Source organism: Panthera leo, chromosome E2 (genome assembly GCF_018350215.1).
Source record: "Panthera leo isolate Ple1 chromosome E2, P.leo_Ple1_pat1.1, whole genome shotgun sequence".
NCBI lineage: Eukaryota > Metazoa > Chordata > Mammalia > Carnivora > Felidae > Panthera > Panthera leo.
In genome coordinates this window covers 44,228,776-44,247,826 of record NC_056693.1, presented here as the reverse complement: position 1 = coordinate 44,247,826, position 19,051 = coordinate 44,228,776, and the positions used below count along the sequence as shown (strand labels likewise).

The 19,051-nt window shown below is 41.5% G+C and overlaps 1 protein-coding gene and 1 long non-coding RNA gene across 2 annotated transcripts in view; one reads left to right on the top strand and one right to left on the bottom strand.

Annotated features, from left to right (window-relative positions):
• SNTB2 (syntrophin beta 2) overlaps nt 1-15,894 on the bottom strand; it is a 99,758-nt gene extending 83,864 nt beyond the window's left edge. The window contains exon 1 of the mRNA XM_042917979.1: nt 15,292-15,894. Within this exon, the coding sequence (XP_042773913.1) occupies nt 15,292-15,871 (580 nt within the window). The 5' untranslated portion in view covers nt 15,872-15,894. The remainder of the gene's footprint in view (nt 1-15,291) is intronic.
• Nucleotides 15,605-16,336, top strand: LOC122207792. Its single transcript, XR_006197009.1, has 2 exons — nt 15,605-15,719; nt 16,122-16,336. It is a non-coding gene; the product is annotated as an uncharacterized LOC122207792 (long non-coding RNA).
• The last annotated feature ends 2,715 nt before the right edge of the window (nt 16,337-19,051 follow it).

The window sequence follows — 19,051 nt, the reverse complement described above, 5'->3', positions numbered from 1 at the left end:
ATGATCAAAAAGAGATTAAATTGTATTTAGGGTATTTTTAGTGTTAAAGATAATTTGATTATATTTTAACCCTCTGACAATCCATGATGTATTTGTACACAATCAGTTTATTTAAAAAAAAATCTTTTTACATTTATTTATTTTTGAGAGACAGAGCACAAGTGGGGGAGGGGTAGAGAGAGAGAGGGAGACACAGAATCTGAAGCAGGCTCCAGGCTCCAAGCTGTCAGCACAGAGCCCGCTGTGGGACTCGAACCCACGAACTGCGAGATCATGACCTGAGCCAAAGTCGGACGCTCAACCAACTGAGCCACCCAGGCGCCCCTACAATCAGCTTATTTTAACAACAACTCTTCATTCTCTATCTTATATTTAGAGTGATAAAATATGAGAACTAGAAGGCATCCTATTTTTAATAGATAAGAAATACAATGCCTTAATGCTGAAATTATTTTTTCCAAGGTTACATAGAATGCTAACGGCCGTCAGAAATGCTTTGCTTTATTTTTCTCCCAAGTATCTTGTCCTCTTGTGCTTGGGTTTAGAAGTATTTTTGGTGTCAGAAGACTCAGGTAGTTTCTGTAACGATCACGTCCCAAGGACTGGAGATATCTTAAAGATCCCAAAGACTTCTTTTGAGACCCAAGCACAAAAGAAATAGAAGAAAATATAAGAAAAAAACCCAAAAACAAAAAGATAAGAGCGGGAGGAAACTGGTTGGTTGAAGAATAACAAGAGTGGACCAGATCGTTCTCGCAACCACAATCTCCCTAGAGAGAAGCAGAGGGAAAACATTTTTCTTGTCAAAATATACATATGAAAATATATATACAAATATATATGAATATATTTATAAATCTGCCAGACCTGGCTACTAAAAAACATCTTGGCAGCATTTAAAATTATTTTATTTCTTTATTTACCAATATCAATGCCATAGACTAATCTTGTAATATTATTACTCCATATCCAGAAACGAAATTAACAAGTACAAAAATCAACTCTATGACACTGTAGGTAGACAAAGCAGATCAATATTAAAACATCTGTGGTAAGCAGTGACTTGCAGAAATATCACTTTAGTCTTTGTCTTATTTTTTGGCAGAATTTATATTTGCCCAGAGCCAGCTTAATTTTTTTCAATTACTTTTACTTTATGTTCATTGAAAAACAAATGCAGTTTTATTCTACAATGTAATTAATAATCTTTGAAGAGACTAATGCCAAACATTTATCCTTAGCACCTAAAACGTAGTACTGTTTACTAGGGTTTTTAAAAATATAGATAGCCCTTATTGCAATGAAAACAGCTAACAATTTAAATACTTCTACTGGCCACCAATTACAGCAGAATAAGGAGGTAAATCCAAGACGCTTAGTGTTCAGTGAAACAGATTGTATTTCATTTGGGCAAACATTTATTTGTAAAAGTAAATATGGTTTAGAGATGTTTTTCAAAAGTAAACTAACACAGGGGCGCCTGGGTGGCTCAGTCGGTTAAGTGTCCGACTTCAGCTCAGGTCATGATCTCACAGTTCGTGGGTTTGAGCCCCGCGTCAGGCTCATGCTGACAGCTCAGCGCCTGGAGCCTGTTTCAGATTCTGTGTCTCCCTCTCTCTCTCTGCCCCTCCCCTGTTCACACTCTGTCTCTGTCTCAAGAATAAATAAACACTTAAAACAACAACAACAATAGTAAACTAACATAGTAATATACCAAAAATGGAAGAGCACCAAAAAAGTTTGGCTACGGGGTGCCTGGGTGGCTCAGTTGGTTGAGCATCTGATTTTGGCTCAGGTCACGATCTCATGGTTCGTGAATTCGAGCCCCATATCTCTCTCAAAAATAAATAAATAAACTTAAAAAAATTAAAAGAGCTTAGCAGAGTGAGCCCTCAATAACATCATTATTATTTCCATTGTTTTAATTTTTAATTTACAATTTAGTTATAAAATATTTTGAGGCACCTGGCTGGCTCAGTCAGTACAGCATATGACTCTTGATCTAAGGGGTCATAAATTCGAGCCCTACGCTGGGCATACAGATACCTTAAAAAAAAAAAAAAAAGTTTTTTAATTCTATAGCTTCAACATTTGCACTGTAATAGCAGAAGCAAGTTTGCCTAGAAACCACCCCATTCCACATTTCAGTTTGGCGAGGATGCCAATCTTGATATAACAGCGTTGGGCACATGACCCAGGTCTAGATCACAGTCTCCATCACCTTAGAAATAGTGCTAGTTTGAAGAGGTGGACAAAGCAGAGCTAATCAGAGTCCTTGCCAGAGACTGAAATGCAGGTGCCAGAAGAAAAATGTTTCTTTTTTAACAGGGGTTATTAAGTTAGGGTGATATATTCCTAGACTGCCAATGCTATTTTAGCTGACTAGGCAGAATTAGACTCCACAGCAGGAGATGTTGCAGCCAAGATAATCTGAGCCTTTGGATCCCTCTGGACCTAAACCTAGATCCGCCCCCAGTCTTAAGAACTATGTGAGGCAATACGTTCCACTTCTGCTCAGTTTGGTATGGGTTTCTGCAACAAAAATACTTCTTACTAAAAACTGTATGCATCTATTTCAATAGATTTTTCTCTATCCCAACCTACCTCTACCTTCAAGGCCTGCCCCTGAGCTCTATCTATACATTTTTGTTGTCTATACATGTTTGTATACATTTTGTTGTCTATACATTTTTGTTTGTATAGATGTATACATCTATACATTTTGTTGTATCTATACAGTCATGATGCATACTTGTGAAGTTGCTTGAAATTCATACAAAAGTAATGTTCAAAAACTCAAATAAATGCTGGGAATGATTTATTAGTCACTTCAGAGTGTCAAAAGTTTTTGAAAATTTCCAACTAGCTCATCTGTACCCAAGTGTATTCTTCTTGTGTTCCTTTTATATCTGTCTATAAAGTTTCTAAATCCCTCAACTAATAGAGTAATTAAGACCATCTTCTGATGTTTTTAGAACATCATAGTAGATCACTGTTGTTTATGTCTGCCTGGTATCCATTTTCCTTTCTTCTAGTAACACCATGTTGACTATCCTTGGAGACACCCCACTTGCAGTCCACATAGAACCAGGGGAATTACCCTATTCCCTGACTCCAAGGTGAGTACATGATCTGGGCCTGGCCAATCAGAACTCCTTGCCACATGATCGGAACATGGATGAGTGGGGTCCAACTTCTGGCAGAATGATTGGGAAATAGGTGTTACAAAGACATTAGTTTTCTTCAAATGAATTTATGAATTTAATACAATTTTAATCAAAATCCTAAAGGATTTTTTAATGATAAAATCATTCTAAAATTTACCCAGAGAATTAAGTATACTCTCATACCACCCTGCAATTGTTTACTGTTATTTTTCAAATTTTTCTTGACTGGTATAGTTCACTTGAATGATCAGATATTAAATGTTAAAGGTTTAGTATGTTATAGTTTAGTATGTTACAAAACACTCAAATAGAATATAATACAAAATCCAGAATCAGACTGCAGAATACAACAAATTAATTATATAAAAGGGTCCATTTCAAATCAATGAGGAAAGGCCAGGTCATGCCTACGGTGACAGATACACAGCATGTGTACTATACCTCACCCGTGCGGCACACTCATTGCAGACATCACTAATTAAGCAGAGCATGCTTTCCTGTTGGACCCAGGTATGGCTCTGGAATCTTTCCCTACATGGCACTGCAGGCAGCCCCATCAATCTATTAGACAACTCATGCAAGAGCATTATTTGGCAAATAATGCTAAGATAATCAGCTAACTGTTTGGAAAAATAAAGTTAAACCTCTATGGCAGACCATATGCCAAAATAAATTCTACGTAGATTAAAGAGTTAAATGTAAAAAAATGAGACCATAAAAAGACTAGAACAAAGCTTTTGCAAAAGATATTCTCTGAGAGAAGCATAAGCTCTGAATGAGGAAATGTGAGAGGGAGTGATGGCAATGCCTTGGTTCTTGACATCACTGATGCAGGGCTGCTTAGTTTTTTCTGGAGTCCTGAGACTTGTCTGTATCTTTACAGTACCACCACTATTTTACTTAAACTAGTTTAAATAGCCTTCTGTGCTTTAAAACCAAGAGCACATTAAATAAGGCATATATACTTTCTTTCAGAAATTTTTTTGTTGATCAACTCCTTTTACTACTAATAAAGAAGTTTATGATTTTTTTTTTTTTTTAAATAAGAGAGAGGGTGCCTGGGTGGCTCAGTTGGTTGAGTGTCCAACTTCAGCTCAGGTTGTGATCTTGTGTTCCAAAAGTTCGAGCCCCGTGTTGGGCTCTGTGCTGACAGCTTAGAGCCTGAACCTGCTTCAGATTCTGTGTCTCCTTCTCTCTCCCCATCTCCCACTCATGCTCTGTCTCTCAAAAATAAACATTTAAAAAATTTTAAACGAGAGAGAGAGAGAAAGAAAGAGAGCACGCATGAGCAGGGGAGGGGCAGAGAAAGAGGGAGAGAGAGAATCCCAAACACACTCTGCACTGATGGCCCCTGTGGGGCTTGATCTCACAAACCATGAAATCGTGACCCGAGCCTAAATCAAGATTCGGACACTTAACTGAGACACCCAGGTGCCCCAGTCTATGACTTTTCTGAATCCCTTTCAAATCAAAGCTTCCCATTTTCTGACTGTGAAGTATAACATTTTATATACATGACAGATTATTCTTAACTGTAGTTATATGTCAAAGCATTCTAGCAACTTCTAGCGAGCCAGATTACAGAAACAAACCAAGTTGGAGTTTAGTAACTTTTACTCTTTCCAAAAAGCCAATCTACTGACACCATAATCACTGGCACTTTGTTCCTATACAAAATCATTTCATGAGATTTGTTTTTAAAATGAAATCAAACACAAATTGTATGAAGAAATCAGCGTAGCTTCCTTAGAATGGCACTCACATAAAGTGAGTAAATCAACTGTCTTTCTCCAGACACAAAACATTAAGTGTACCAGAACATACAATCATTTCTCTGAAGCTAACAGCTCCTTTCTCTAATCTAGGGGGGGAAACCCTTTAAAGGAAGAATATGCTCTCATGCTGTGTGACCAGATGTAAAGTACTGTTTATAAAACTAAAATTTTTCTTCTCAGTGCCCAGAGCCAGCAGTCATATCACCTAAGTGCTTTATAACAAAGCTAAATGGTATAAGCTTAACACCCTCCCAAAGTATTCCATTTTTTCCCACTGTCAACAACCATTCTCCTATTATCCCCGGAGAGAAATCTCAGGGCTAATTGATGATATCCAATCTGTACCCAAAGCCCATCATTTCTTCCTTGAAAACAGTGGCTCTCAATTTTCCACCCAATGTCTCTGATGGATCAAATGCCTGGCTAGCAACAGAGGCGCACTGCCAGAGATTCTCCACACGTGTCAAATCTTTGGGAGCACAGGCAGTCAGAAGGAGGCTTTCTGGGTGGAAAAAGGTCCCCGGCGGATTCTGCTGACCCCTGGCAAAAATCATCTGCTTTAATATGTTTCCTGAATTGCATCTTCATATCTATTCCCTGCTACCACCACTACCCCATTCAATGATTATCATCTCTGCTTTGGGTTGCTTTTTACTCTAATAGCTGTAGTTTTTCCTACCTTTTGTCTTTCCTCTTTGCATTGGATCCAGATCATCCACTGCTGCCAACCCAAAATTCTGTTCCCATCATGTCACTTCCTGGCTCAAAAATGGATTGCATCAGTTCCCCACTCCTTCTATCTCTTCAGCCTCTTCCCTTGCCTGTTGGCCTTGTTTCCTTGCTCTACAAATATGTCCCAATTATTTCCCATGTAAAACAAAATAAAGAACAACCAACTACAAAACTAAAACGTTCTTTGGACACTTCATTCAACTCTAGTTACCATCTTTGCTTCTTTGATTTTTCTGAGAACTTTTAAAAAGCATAGTCTATTCACTGCCTTCTGCTCCTGTCATTCTGCTGAAATTGCTCTTATGAGAACTTTAATGATTCGGTTCTCTAATTACCAAATCCAACAGATTTCATTTTTGTTCTTTACTTTCTTGGCTTCTGATGCTGATCACACCCTCCTTTTCAGATTCTTGCCTCACTGACTTCTACAGCACCATTTTCTCCCGGCTCTCTCCCTACCTCCTGGGCCATTTCTTTCCAGATTCTTCTCCTCCCACTCCTTGTTTCAAATGTAGGGGTTCTGCAGGGTTCCATCCTGGTTCTATCTCCCTTTTTTATTTGCATCCTCTCTTGATGATTATATCTATCCTCATGGCATCAATTACCACCTTACCCTAACATCTCCTAAGTCTTCATTCAGTTCTCACATTTCTCTTCACTATAGACCACACTCCAGACCCGCTATTGGACTTTTGTGCCAGAATGTCACACAGGTAACTCAAATTCAACACGTCCAAAACCAAACTTATCTTCACCCAAAACAGAGTTCCTCCCCTGTCAATTTTGTTATCTGGTTTCCTAAGCCAGAAATCTAGGAGTTTCCTCCACTTTCCTTTTTCCCTCGGTCCCCAAACCGATCATTTAGACCTGCTGTTTCTATCTCAATATTTTTCAGTCTCAGTATCCTTATGGTGTCACAACAGCTTCCTAACTGCTTTCCCTTACCTCATGTCTTGAGCTCCTACACTCCATCTGCCACTCTGAACCTCCTAAGACATCACTCCCTCACTTATTTTTAGTATTTTCTATTTAATGTTTATTTATTTTGAGAGAAAGAGAGGGAAAAAAACATGAATGGGGAGGGGCAGAGAGAGAGACTCCAAGCAGGCTCCACACTGTCAACACAGAGCCTGATGTGGGGCTCAAACACATGAACGTGACATCATGGCCTGAGCTGAAATCAAGAGTTGGACACTTAAATGACCGGGCTACCAAGGCACCCCATTACTCCCTCATTTAAAGCCCTTTAAATTAACCTGGTGGCTCCTAGGCCTAAAACTTCTGACAGCACACACCATTAGGAAAAGTGTGAGCCTACACTCTCAATCTGTGAATATTGTCTAATATATGTATATTATTAAACATCCATAAAATACAGAAATCAAGAAAGAATGAGATGAAGATGAAATAAAAACACTAACATATTTCTGATGATGTCATACTATCATTGTTACTACATTACTCAAAGTAGAATATACTCTTAGGGTCAAGTTCATTAATAATGACAATGTATTAATCCACATTTCAAATAAGTCTTCTTGGCAATTTCATTTTTTAGGCTGACTTCTTGACGATACGGTCACCTTGAGATGTGACAAAGAGCTCCTATTAGGAGAAATGTTGGCTTTGCCTTTTTGTTATTGTTTATAGTGTTATAATTGCCTTCAATCCATGGTTTCTTTGCGCAAATCTTTAAGGCACTCATTTATTTTGTGAAGACTAATTTAGTTAAAAGCACATGCAATATATCCATTCAATCATGTTCAAGAAAACTGCAGTAAGTCGCAGTATGAAAATAGCAGACTAAACAAACAAACAAATAAATAAAACAAGAGCAGACAAATTAGTAAGGTCGCCACTAGCAATCCCTTTGCTTTGTGAAGCTTCCACTCTTTCCTTGAGATTTCACCTTGTGTACCAAATGTGTAATGGCCCTGTCTTGTAAGACTAAGAGAACAAGTGTCACCAATACATTAAATATTAATAAAGCTCAAATTCTTTTTTCGGGTTGAAAAGCAAATATAAGCCCCACTGAGAGACCATTGCTTGCACTGCACACAAGGCACTTGATGATCTCTGGCCTCCGCCCATCTTCCCAAGTACACACTTCCTGTACCTTACTTACCACGCTTTACTTCTCTCAACACACCAGCTACTTGTCACTTTCCAACCTTTGACGCGCTGTCTCCTTTGCACTTCTTTCTCTCCTCTAGGGCACCAAATTCTCACCTCTTTTAAAGCACTTATCACAAACCTATTATAACTATTTCCTTCCTAGCCTAAAGGGTGGGGATTACTCCCAATTTTTAATTCCCGGCATCTACCACAACACCTTGTTTGCAGTAGCTACTTAATAAATGTTGACTGACAGAATGAAAAAGGTCCAAATTCCTTTGGCTGGCTTTCAAGGCCTTGCATAATCTGGCTCCAATTTATCTTCCCAGCTTTATTTTCTTCCAAGTTCAATCCTATTCTCCTCACTTCCTATCATATGTCAAGTTCATTTTGGCTTTTGCTCAGGTTATCCCCTCAATTTGGAAGGACTTCCACCTACAGGGAAGCAACCTGTCCCTCAAGCCTCCGATCAAACGATCCTTTCCCCATGACGGCACACTCTGCTCTTCCACCCTATAACTGATCATTCCCCTCAGGGAACTCTTGAAGAGGGAGTACTACCCATTTGATCAATTTCTGTGTGGCAGTTTTCTCTTTCCAATTTCAGTGTCAGCTCTTAGACACCAGGGACTACCTTCAACTTATTTTGCACGCTGACCTCTCACAACACATTACAACATGATAATGTTCAGGAGATCCTAAGAGACCTGAGTGACTGGCTGTACGTAGCACAGTACAAGGCAGAAAGCAATGACCTGGGTTTTAGTCCAAGTTCCACCACTAATTAGCTAGTTGACCTCAAACGTGTCGTTTAACCTCTCTGGTCATTAATTCCTCATCCAGAAGATGAGACTTTACAACTTTAAAAAATCCTGGTAAGATTTTTCCTTTTGCCCAAAGAGCATTAAAATTTTTCCTCTAAAAATCAAGAGAAATTCTGAGACCTTTAGTGACTCACTTAACTTTAATGAACTTTAGCGTAATCATTTGTAAAACAAAGATAAAATGCCCATCACTTCCAAGGACTGTGTAAAGGTCAAATGAGAAAATACAGATAAAAGTGCATGGATAATTTAAAAATGTTAATAAAAATGTAAGGCATTATTATCTTATTTAGGGGAAAATGCAAGCAAGTGGCATTATTTGTTGTTCAATTAGGATAGGATGTAAACCTAACCAGGAACAGTGATTGGATCCTTGAAAAGTCAGTCAGCTCAGAATAGCTGGACACTTCCACAGCCACAGGCTGTACCTCATTCCTTATGTACAAAGACACACATTTGATCACAAAGTAAAGCAACCTTTATCCCGGAAGAATTACACAGCAGGTAATATATTAAAGTTACTGAGTTATCAGTTAAGATCTAAATTAAAGCCTGGTTTTGGTTTCTAAAAATGTTCTTAGAATTTTCATAACCACTCCATATTAGAATCAATAAACTTCTCATATTTTGATAATAATTTGGGGGACATATTTTAGCACGAGACTCTATGAGAAGTAAACTGGTTACAAAAATATAGTTTCTCATATAAACATGTCTAATCATTCAAGTGAAACATGATGAGGCTAGTTAAACAAAAAGAAAGGAACACAGAAACACAAACTTCCTGACAATTTAGATGTTCTTGTAGAGATAAATGAATGACTACACACACAAAATCTCAAAGAAAATGTAAAATGTTTTCCTTAGAAGACTCCCAACTCGTCCAACATACACTGAAGAAACTGGCAGTATAGGAATCCAAACTAGCTTCTTTAACTTAGCAGCCTAGTAATGTCAGCAATATGTTACATGTCCCCTAACACACACAACGAACCATATTATATAGAACAGTGAAAATCTCAAGCCATTCTGGACACAAAAATTATTTTCAATTTTCAAGATACGTTTCATGCCAGTCCACTTCCTCTATACACTTAACCATTTTCTTTTCAGTAGATTTGATAACAAAACTTAGAATTACGTTTAGGCAATAAATGATTTTCCAACAATATTCCAACGAGAATTGCTTCAAAAGTACTGATCATTTCTCAAATTATCAAACTTTTTTTTAATGTTTATTTATTTTGAGTGCAGGAGAGTGTGTGTATGCCAGCAGGGAAGGGGCAGGGAGAGGGAGAGAGAGAATCCCAAGCAGGCTCTGTGCTGTCAGCACAGAGACTTAGGTGGGGCTCAAACTCACGAATCCTGAGATCATGACCTGAACTGAAATCAAAAGTCACATTCTTAACCAAGTGAGCTATCTAGGCATCCTTAAAATATCAAATCTTGGGGCGCCTGGGTGGCGCAGTCGGTTAAGCGTCCGACTTCAGCCAGGTCACGATCTCGCGGTCCGTGAGTTCGAGCCCCGCGTCAGGCTCTGGGCTGATGGCTTGGAGCCTGTTTCCGATTCTGTGTCTCCCTCTCTCTCTGACCCTCCCCCGTTCATGCTCTGTTTCTCTCTGTCCCAAAAATAAATAAAAAAAAAAAAAAACAAAAAAAAAAAAAAAAAAAAAAAAAAAAAAAAAAAAAAATAAAATATCAAATCTTAAGTTGAACACTTTAAAACTGTCTTCCCTAACCTCTTCTGGAACACTTTCCAATGTATAGTCTAATTTATGTTCACTTAGTTTATTTCATAGCCCTAAAAAATATAAATGCTAGAAGCTACTTAGACCCTATTTTTAGCACTCAGGATACACTAAATTCAACATCTAATATCTGACAGGTGAGTAGTCACCTCTTTATGCTTAAAATCTGAATAACTCTGCATGGCATATCTTAGTATCAATGCTAACAGTCACTAGCTAAAACTGCAAGTACACAGTGAGTAGCAAATTTTAAGGTTCTGAGTGATAAAATCACTTCTTGACCTTTTGGCTAAAATCAAGGGTAAGGTATGGGGGTGCCTGGGTGGTTCTGTTGGTTAAGTGTCCAACTTCAGCTCAGGTCATGATCTCATAGTTTGTGGGTTTGAGCCCCGCGTCGAACTCTGCGCTGACAGCTCAGGGCTTGGAGCCTTCTAAGGATTCTATGTCTCCCCTCTCCCTGCCCCTTCCCCGCTCATGCTCTCTGTCTCAAAAATAAAACAATAAAAAAATTTAAAATCAAGGGTAAGATTCTACAATAAATAAATAAATACATACAATAACAATAAATAAAATAAAAAAGAACAAAAAAATTAGAAAAAAATCAAGGGTAATGTTCTGAATGGTAAATGTGAAGAAGAAAAAATCAGAGGAATAGGAAACTAAATGCAAAATTTTTTAAGTTTATTTATTTACTTTACGAGAGAGAACACATGAGCAGAGGAGGGATAGAGAGAGAGGGAGAAAAGATGAGCAGAGGAGGGACGGAGAGAGAGGCAGAAAAGATAAAGAATCTCAATCGGTCTCCACGCTGCCAGCGCAGAGCCCAGGGCGGAGCTCAGCGCGGGGCACAAATTCAAGAGCCATGATATCATGACCTGAGCTGAAATCAAGAGCTGGACACTTAACCGACTGAGCCACCTAGGTGCCCCTAAATGCAAATTAAAAATAAAAATGTTGGCCTATACAAGAGATGTTAGGAAAATAGGAAAACAAGAATCTTTGCTTCTAAGAAATGCAAACTCATTTCTTTCTTTCTTTTTTTTTTTAATGTCTATTTATTTTTGAGAGAGAGACAGAAAGCAAGCAGGGGAAAGACAGAGAGGGAGAGGGAGAGGGAGACACAGAATCCGAAGCAGGCTCCAGGCTCTGAGCTGCCAGCACAGAGCCCGACATGGGGCTCAAAGCCATGAACCATGAGATCATGGCCTGAGCCAAAGCCGGACGCTTAACCAACCGAGCCACACAGGTGCCCCGCAAACTCATTTCTTAACCGGTTCGCCTAAAGTAATTCTTTTTCTTACCATGTTTTTCTTTTCAAGTAAAATGGAACCTTGGATTTTAACTTGTTATCCTGGCTATTCTGAGAGTGCTCGTGTTAATTCAGAGCATACCTTCATGACCCAGTCCTACCTTCCTCATTCAGAGTTTTGTTTTTGTTATTGTAGATTACTGCCATATTCCCAGATATCAAAAAGTATCAAATGAATAACAACCCTTTGAAGGCGGTATTATCATCATCCTGGTTTTTCAGATGAGGAAACCAAGGCTTAGCAAGGTTGAGTAACTTGCCAAGGGGTTACAAACCACTACTCAGAAACAGACCCACGTCTGTCTGACCACAAAGTCCTCACTTGTACTTACCCTCACCGGGCAGAATAACTTCGTAATGTTTCTCATTTGTGTGTATTTTCTGGTGGCAGCTTTCTCTTAGGGGAAACTTTAGCTTCACCATCAACCTTTTCCCAGGCATCCTCAACCTCTGATCCCCATTAAGGTCTTCTATACATCTCTCCTTCCTTTGTGTCCTCTCCAGAGTTCTATTATAACATCACTTTAGCCCTTTGCTGCGGTTATTTCTCCCCTCTCTCTCTTATGTCAACTCCAAACTTCCTGAGGGCAGGAATCAGGGAACTTCAAGCACCTCTGACACATGGCAGAGTTGAGTAATGTTTGATGTATGAATGAATAATCCTGACAAATCCATGGGATAATAAGGAGCCCTTTAGCTCAGTTCCCTAACCACAGGCAACCAGAGACTACTGCTTTCCTTTACCAGGGGGTGGCAAGGGCATGCCTAAGATTCCCTGCCCACACCACAAAAGAGTATCACTGTGCTGCTTAAGACAGCTTTTCAAGTTTTGAGACATCTAATGGAGGAACACTACGGTTCCAAAACTTGAAGGGCTAAGCATAAAATCTATCTTTTAGCTCTCGATTTTAAATAATGTTTGCTTCAATTAAATGACTGTTTTCAGTGATTTTGCATATTCTAAGTAATTTTATTTTTATATCTCTTTGTCTTGAAAGTGCAATTGCATACTTCCACACACATATAAGGACAAAAACTACTTGCCCTTTTTTTTTTTTTTTTTTTTTCAAAAACTACTTGTCTTTTACAAATTAGGAAAATAAAGTAGAACCTGTGTGTTAGGTAAAAAGGCACTCAATAAATATGTTATTATGCTGCTGTTTGTAAATCCTCCTCCTAAAAACACATGTGGCCTATTTTAGACTAATGAATACTGGGAAACATTTACTAGATGATTTTCATTTAACTGATATGAATACCAGGTTCAAAATATACCTAAACAAAAGCTGTGTTTTTAAAAAAATATATGGTGTAGGGGCACCTGGGTGGCTCAGTCGGCTAAGCCTCTGACTTCAGCTCAGGTCACGACCTCACTGCTCCTGAGTTTGAGCCCTGCATCGGCCGGCCTTCTGCTGTCAGTGCGAGGTCCACTTTTGCTTCCTGTCTCCCTCTCTCTCTGACCCTCCCCAGCTCGTGCTTTCTCTCTGTCTACAAAATAAAAAATAAAAATTTGTGGTGTAAAGAGATGAAATATCTGTCCGTTACCACCGAGTACTACATAAACAGTACTACTTCAATATTCTGGCTCTGGGGCTCCTGGCTGACTCACCGAGTGCTGACTTTGGCTCAGGTCACGATCTCATGGTTTGTGGGTTCCAGCCCCGAGTCCGGCTCTCTGCTGACAGCTCAGACCCTGGAGCCTGGTTTGTATTCTGTGTCTTCCTCTCTTTCTGCCCCTCCCCACCTCAAAACTAAAATAAACATTAAAAAAAATTCTGGCTCTAAGAATTTATAACCAAATGCACATCGAGACCAATTTCAAGGTACATATTTAAGGTTACAATTTTTAAAATAATTTTTTTAAGTTCCTTTTACTCATTTTGAGAAACAGAGAGAGCACAGGAGGGGCAGAGACAGAATCCAAAGCAGGCTCCACATTGTCAGCATGGAGCCCAATATGGGGCTCAAACTCACCAACCATGAGATCATGCATGACCCGAGCTGAAATCAAGACTTGACCGCTTAACCAACTGAGCCACCCAGGCATCCCGGTTACAATTTTTTTTTACATACCCACTACCCAAGCCACAGTCTACAATTTTACTCCATTTATTAACACTAATTTCTGAGAAGTGTCTGGTCCCACCTATAGTGAGATATAAATAATACTTGTAAATAGAATATTATAAAGATGGGACACGGAAATTTCACACTTGGAGCACATACAAACTAACATTTTCCCAAATATTTACAAGCAGATTTGGAAAAAAAAAAAAAAAAAGTGAAAATCACTTTGCCAAGCTGGACTTCTGACCTCTCAGTTTGTGACTGGCCTCCCATTCCCCAATCCCTTCTGTTCTTCCTCTGCCAGGAATACCCTCCTGACTCATCTCTGCCTATGTCCATTACTTCCTTGGAGACCTGGCTCAAGATTCAGCTCCTTGAAAAAGGCCTCCCTGACGAATCCTGAATTCCACTACTTCCTAACTTTGCATTTCCTTGGCATTTATATATAGTTTGCATTACATAATCAGTAACTTGTAAGTTGTTTTGCATTTTTCCATCATGTCCCCAACTAGAGACCAAATACAGAAACATTATCTGTTATATCCTCGTCTATATAGCCAGTAATAAATGCTTCTTGAATGACTGAATCACCAGTGAAAGAAAGCCAATTGCTCACAAATTTCTGAAGTAAGCCAACTGGCTTTTCAGATCACATTTACAATACTCTACCACCTCCAATATGGATGGGTCCTTCAAAGAAATGAGATTTAATTTGGCCTGCCATAAATTCATCACGAAGGATCCAGGTTACAGATCACTATACACTTAAAGTAAAAGTAGTGGCTATTCAAACCTATCTTGAGATTTAACATTTCAGGCTTCATTTAAAGCCTTGAAGCAGCATGCCTGTGAATGGTAGGAAGCTGGCACCAGTCTCGTGCAAAAGGGGCAAAACTCTAGTTGGCAGTAAATGTTCAAACACGTGAGCCTCCACTGTTAAACAAGGCTCATTAGCCACACGAACTTGCTGTTTCAGCTTTCCGTCTTCAATGAAGTGCTATGATCTCTTTTGGTTATTGTTGAGAGCCAATGATGGGTTAAATTCCCATAAATTAACCAGTAGTTTTGGTGGTTTGCCCAAGCATACCACTGGCATGGGTGTGGGTGATTTTTTATTTATTTATTTTAACAGACCCTCTCGCCCCAGGAAGCCAGATGTGAATGAAGAAAGCGCCAACCGGGCACTTCTCGGGAGGCAAACCGAGACCTCCAGGACTCGAGCCCTTCAGTTTCCCCCTAGTTCTTAGTGTCAGCTTATCGTGCAGAGGCGGGGCTTCAAGCGCGGCTGCTTTTTACTAAATCTCAACCGACTCTTCCTTAGGGACTGAAAGCCAACTTCTCCTGCAAGGACCATCAGTTTTTCCATACTCCAAGCCCTAGCAAGCAGAGTCAAGGGGGAGCCGGGCCACTAGCGCAAGGAAGCCGAGGACGCGGAGGGGGAGGGACCGGACCCGCTCCGTAAAGGGCAGGATAGAAGAAACAAAGTGAGCGCCGGCCGGCCCAGCGCCGCCCGCCCGCCCGCCCGCCCGCCCGCCGCCCGTCGGCCCCGCTCACCCTCCAGCAGCACCTCCTTGCCCGCGCGCTTCAGCGCCTGCACGGCCTGGTCGTGGGTGGCCTGGCGCAGGTCGGTGCCGTTCACCGACAGGATGGCGTCGCCCAGCCGCAACGCTCGGCTCTGGTCGGCTGCCAGCCCCGGGAAGATCTTGGAGATGAGGATGGGCATCCGGTTCTCGCGGCCGCCCTTGATGCTGATGCCCAGGCCGCCCGCCTCCTGCTTCACTACCCGCACCCGGCGCACGGGCGGCGACGCGCCCGCCTCGCCCGCCGGGCCCCGCGGCGGCGCGGGCGGGCTCGGGGGACCCAGGCCGCGGCTGGGACTCCCGGGCAGCGAGTCGCCGGCGCCACCGCCGTTCGGGAGGCCGTTGAAGGCGGCCGCCGCCGGCCCTAGAGAGGGCTCGGACTCAGCCGCTGCAGCGTCGCCGGTGAGGCTTAGGCTCTCTCCGCTGAGCTCGGCCACCACCCGAACCCAGCGCTCCCTTAGGAGCAGCTCCACAAGCCCCGCTTTGGTGGCCCGCGTCCACACCGCCATGGCCTGCCCCGCTCCCGCCGCCGCAGTCGCCGCAGCTACCCTCATTCCAGTCAGGCAGCCTCGGCGCTTCCCCCTTCCCGCCCGAGGGGGCGGGCCCGGCCCCCCCCCCCGCGGTCGTTTATTATTCATGAGGGGCCACGCCCATCGTCCGGAGGGGCGGGGAGAGGCGGGCGGAGCTGCTTCCGGAAGGTTAAGTTGCAGCGCTTAGGCTGGTTCTTTGCTGCTCGCTGGATATGGACAGCCTGAGCGCTTTGGGGCTCCATCTCAGGTTCTCCTCCTTCGTTTCGTCTCCAAGGGCCACCCCGAAGCTCCTGACCTCCACCGCGTAGCTCAAGGGAGCAGCCCCGGCATTGAGAGCAAAATCAGCTTCAAGAAGCACTTTGCAAGTCTGCAAGACTGGGTTGCACGTTCACTCTTGCATTGATTGGTTCATTATGTATTTACTGAGTGCTCAGCCCTGTGCTCCTTTTGATGCTTGGAGATGAGCTGAATAAAATGTACCACAGTTGAGAGCTGGCGGTCTAGTGGGGGAGGAGAGTGGAGAACCAACCATCCTGGTGTGATACTGTGTTGTTAAGTAACATGTAGAAAACGCCCTGAAAGCAGAGTAAAAGAAACATTCGTTTGGGCTTGGGGTCAGCTTCACAGAGGTATAGAAGGTGAGTAGGTGTAGCAGAGGGAATTGCATAAGGAAAGGTCTGGAGACAAGAATACAGGCATTTGTTACTCTGCTTTGTAATCACCCATTTGCTTGCCTAGAGTGACAGAGGGGTTTCTTTTTCAGCCCTGCAGCCACTATAGGTAGGCCTCAAAGATATTTACAGGATGATGATTACTTAGGAAGATGTCAGAAATCCACTGTGAACAGAGCATAGGGTCAGTGGAGGTAAAAGGATAGGACTGTGAAAAGTTTCATATAATTAAACATGGAAGAGTTTGGACTTGGCTTATAGATCTAACCTTCCTGCCCTGGAGGTCATGGCCTTTTGCTGTGGCAAATGTTGGTGGGTGTCCCCAGAAACTGTATGCACACTGCAGAGCCTGCAGTGGCTTTTATCCAAAGATAAAGGTGGTGTAGTCCACCCCCTTGCAGCTTCATGGGCTGGGAGAGCTGAGGAAACTGAGGCCCAGAGAGCCAAAGACTCTGGTCCGAAGTCCACAGTGAGGAAGGAGAAAAAACTCAGGTCTCCCAGATTCCTGGGCATGACTACATACCTCAAGCCTCGAAAATGAGGATCCAGAAATCACACTGCTGAGACAGATCTCAGCAAAAACATGAGGTCAAGGTGCCCTCTAACTTCCCTTCAGCCCTAAAAGCACAGTCCCCATGTTTTCACTTGTTGGGAGTAGGGCTACAAGCAGAGGGAATGTACACCGATTCCTGTAAAAGGGTCTGTATACCTGCTTGCTCATGAAGTACATGTTGAAGCTCGTGAGCCATGTTCTTGCACCTCTCTATGAATGCACATTCATGTGTGGGCAGGAACTTTCAAAGAGCCTCCTATACTAGGAGTTAAAACGATAAAAATGGAGACTGGAAAGTACCCAGAGCCCAAATGAAGAAAGAATTCAAAATGATAAAAGTATCTTACTAAAAAAAATCGTTACAGCAGAATCCTCTTTGCAATTAGTGGAGCAGGATTTTCCAAGCTGCAAATGTCAGCAGAAGCTCAAACCTCCAATCCTCTCCTAAATCAATTGTAGTGAGGCCAGTTCCCCGTTCCAGCAGGTCCCAATGTGCCTAAGTGCATCTGCAGTCACAGACGTTTCTGGCTTTGCTCCAGCTGAGGTGTGAGCCCCCAGAGGCCTGAGTTACATGAAATTTCTGCTTTTGAGAGAGCACTTGACAGCTGATTCCTTGGAGTATAAGCATTATTTTGAACACTTTTACATGCATAATTATCCAGAGGTTGGGCACTTGAAGACACCTTTATTAGCAAAAGAGAAGTGCTATAAATTATTTCTAAAAGTATCAATACCTTTTGATCAATAGAGCTGGAGGAAGTCATAGATCTTCCAAATAGTAAAGGCACTTACATAAGATAGTAAGTTATGTCACAAAATATTTAGCTCTAGGAACAGAGAAGGTAATGAAGATTGCTATTTGGATTATTTGGGAGTTTTTAAGCTATTTTTAGGGACACCTGGGTGGCTCAGTGGGTTAAGCCTCTGACTCTTGATTTTGCCTCAGGTCATGATCTGAGATCTAGCCCAGAGTAGGGTTTTGCAAAAACAGCATGGAACCCGCTTGGGATTCTCTATGTCCCTCTTTCTCTGCCCCTCCCCTGCTGGTGCTCTCTCAAACATTTAAAAAATTATTTGTAAATATATCCATTTAAAATTCCAAATTTATTGAACTGCTTTCACAAGGTCCTCCATCAGAATCTAAATTTCAGTGTTCTCTCTCATCACTACTTTCAGATTAGCCAAACTCATCCAGTCAGTGTCTCCCAATGATGTCCTGCATGTTCCCCACTGAGGCATCCTTCCAAACACCTCCTTGCCTCTCTCAACTACTTTCCCACCTAGCAAGATCTCATCGTAGTTTTCACTGTCTACCCAATTTTGGGGGGATTTTTCCTCTAAACAATTTTATTGTATACCTGCCTGTTTTGCCCAAGTAGGTTATAAAATACAGAAGGGCAGGGACCACCCACTGACTTCATTTCCTGCTATTCCAAAAATATTGCCTTGCTGAGAAGAAACTCATTAAACATGTGATTGATTGAAATTCAGTGCCTCCTGTGCTGTAGTCATTTCAAATAATCCCTCTGAAGGTTTACTGGTTCCTTGCAGAGTGAAAATTACCATCTAGGAAATCTCAAGTAGTGGGAATCTACTTACTGTGGATAATGAAATCTGAAACAAAAAGAGTACACATCTGTTTCCACGGTTTCTTAGGGACAGTGAGACAAGATTAGATAATTCTTTGAACATGTTATTTTATCTACCTCTAAAAAAGGAAATGGCTGAGATAATTCCTAATAAGCTTTCATTCCTGTCACCTATCAATATGTAATAACAGGCTGTTATTACTATTCTGTTTCTCAGAACAAGGGATGGATCATTGCTAATTTATTTTTTATTACTCCTTTGTATATTTTTCTGTTTATCTTAGAGAGAGAGAGAGAGAGGCATAGGTGGAACATAAAGAGAGGGAGACAGAGAATCCTAAGTAGGCTCTGCACTATCAGTGCAAAGCCTGACGTGGGGCTGGAACTCACA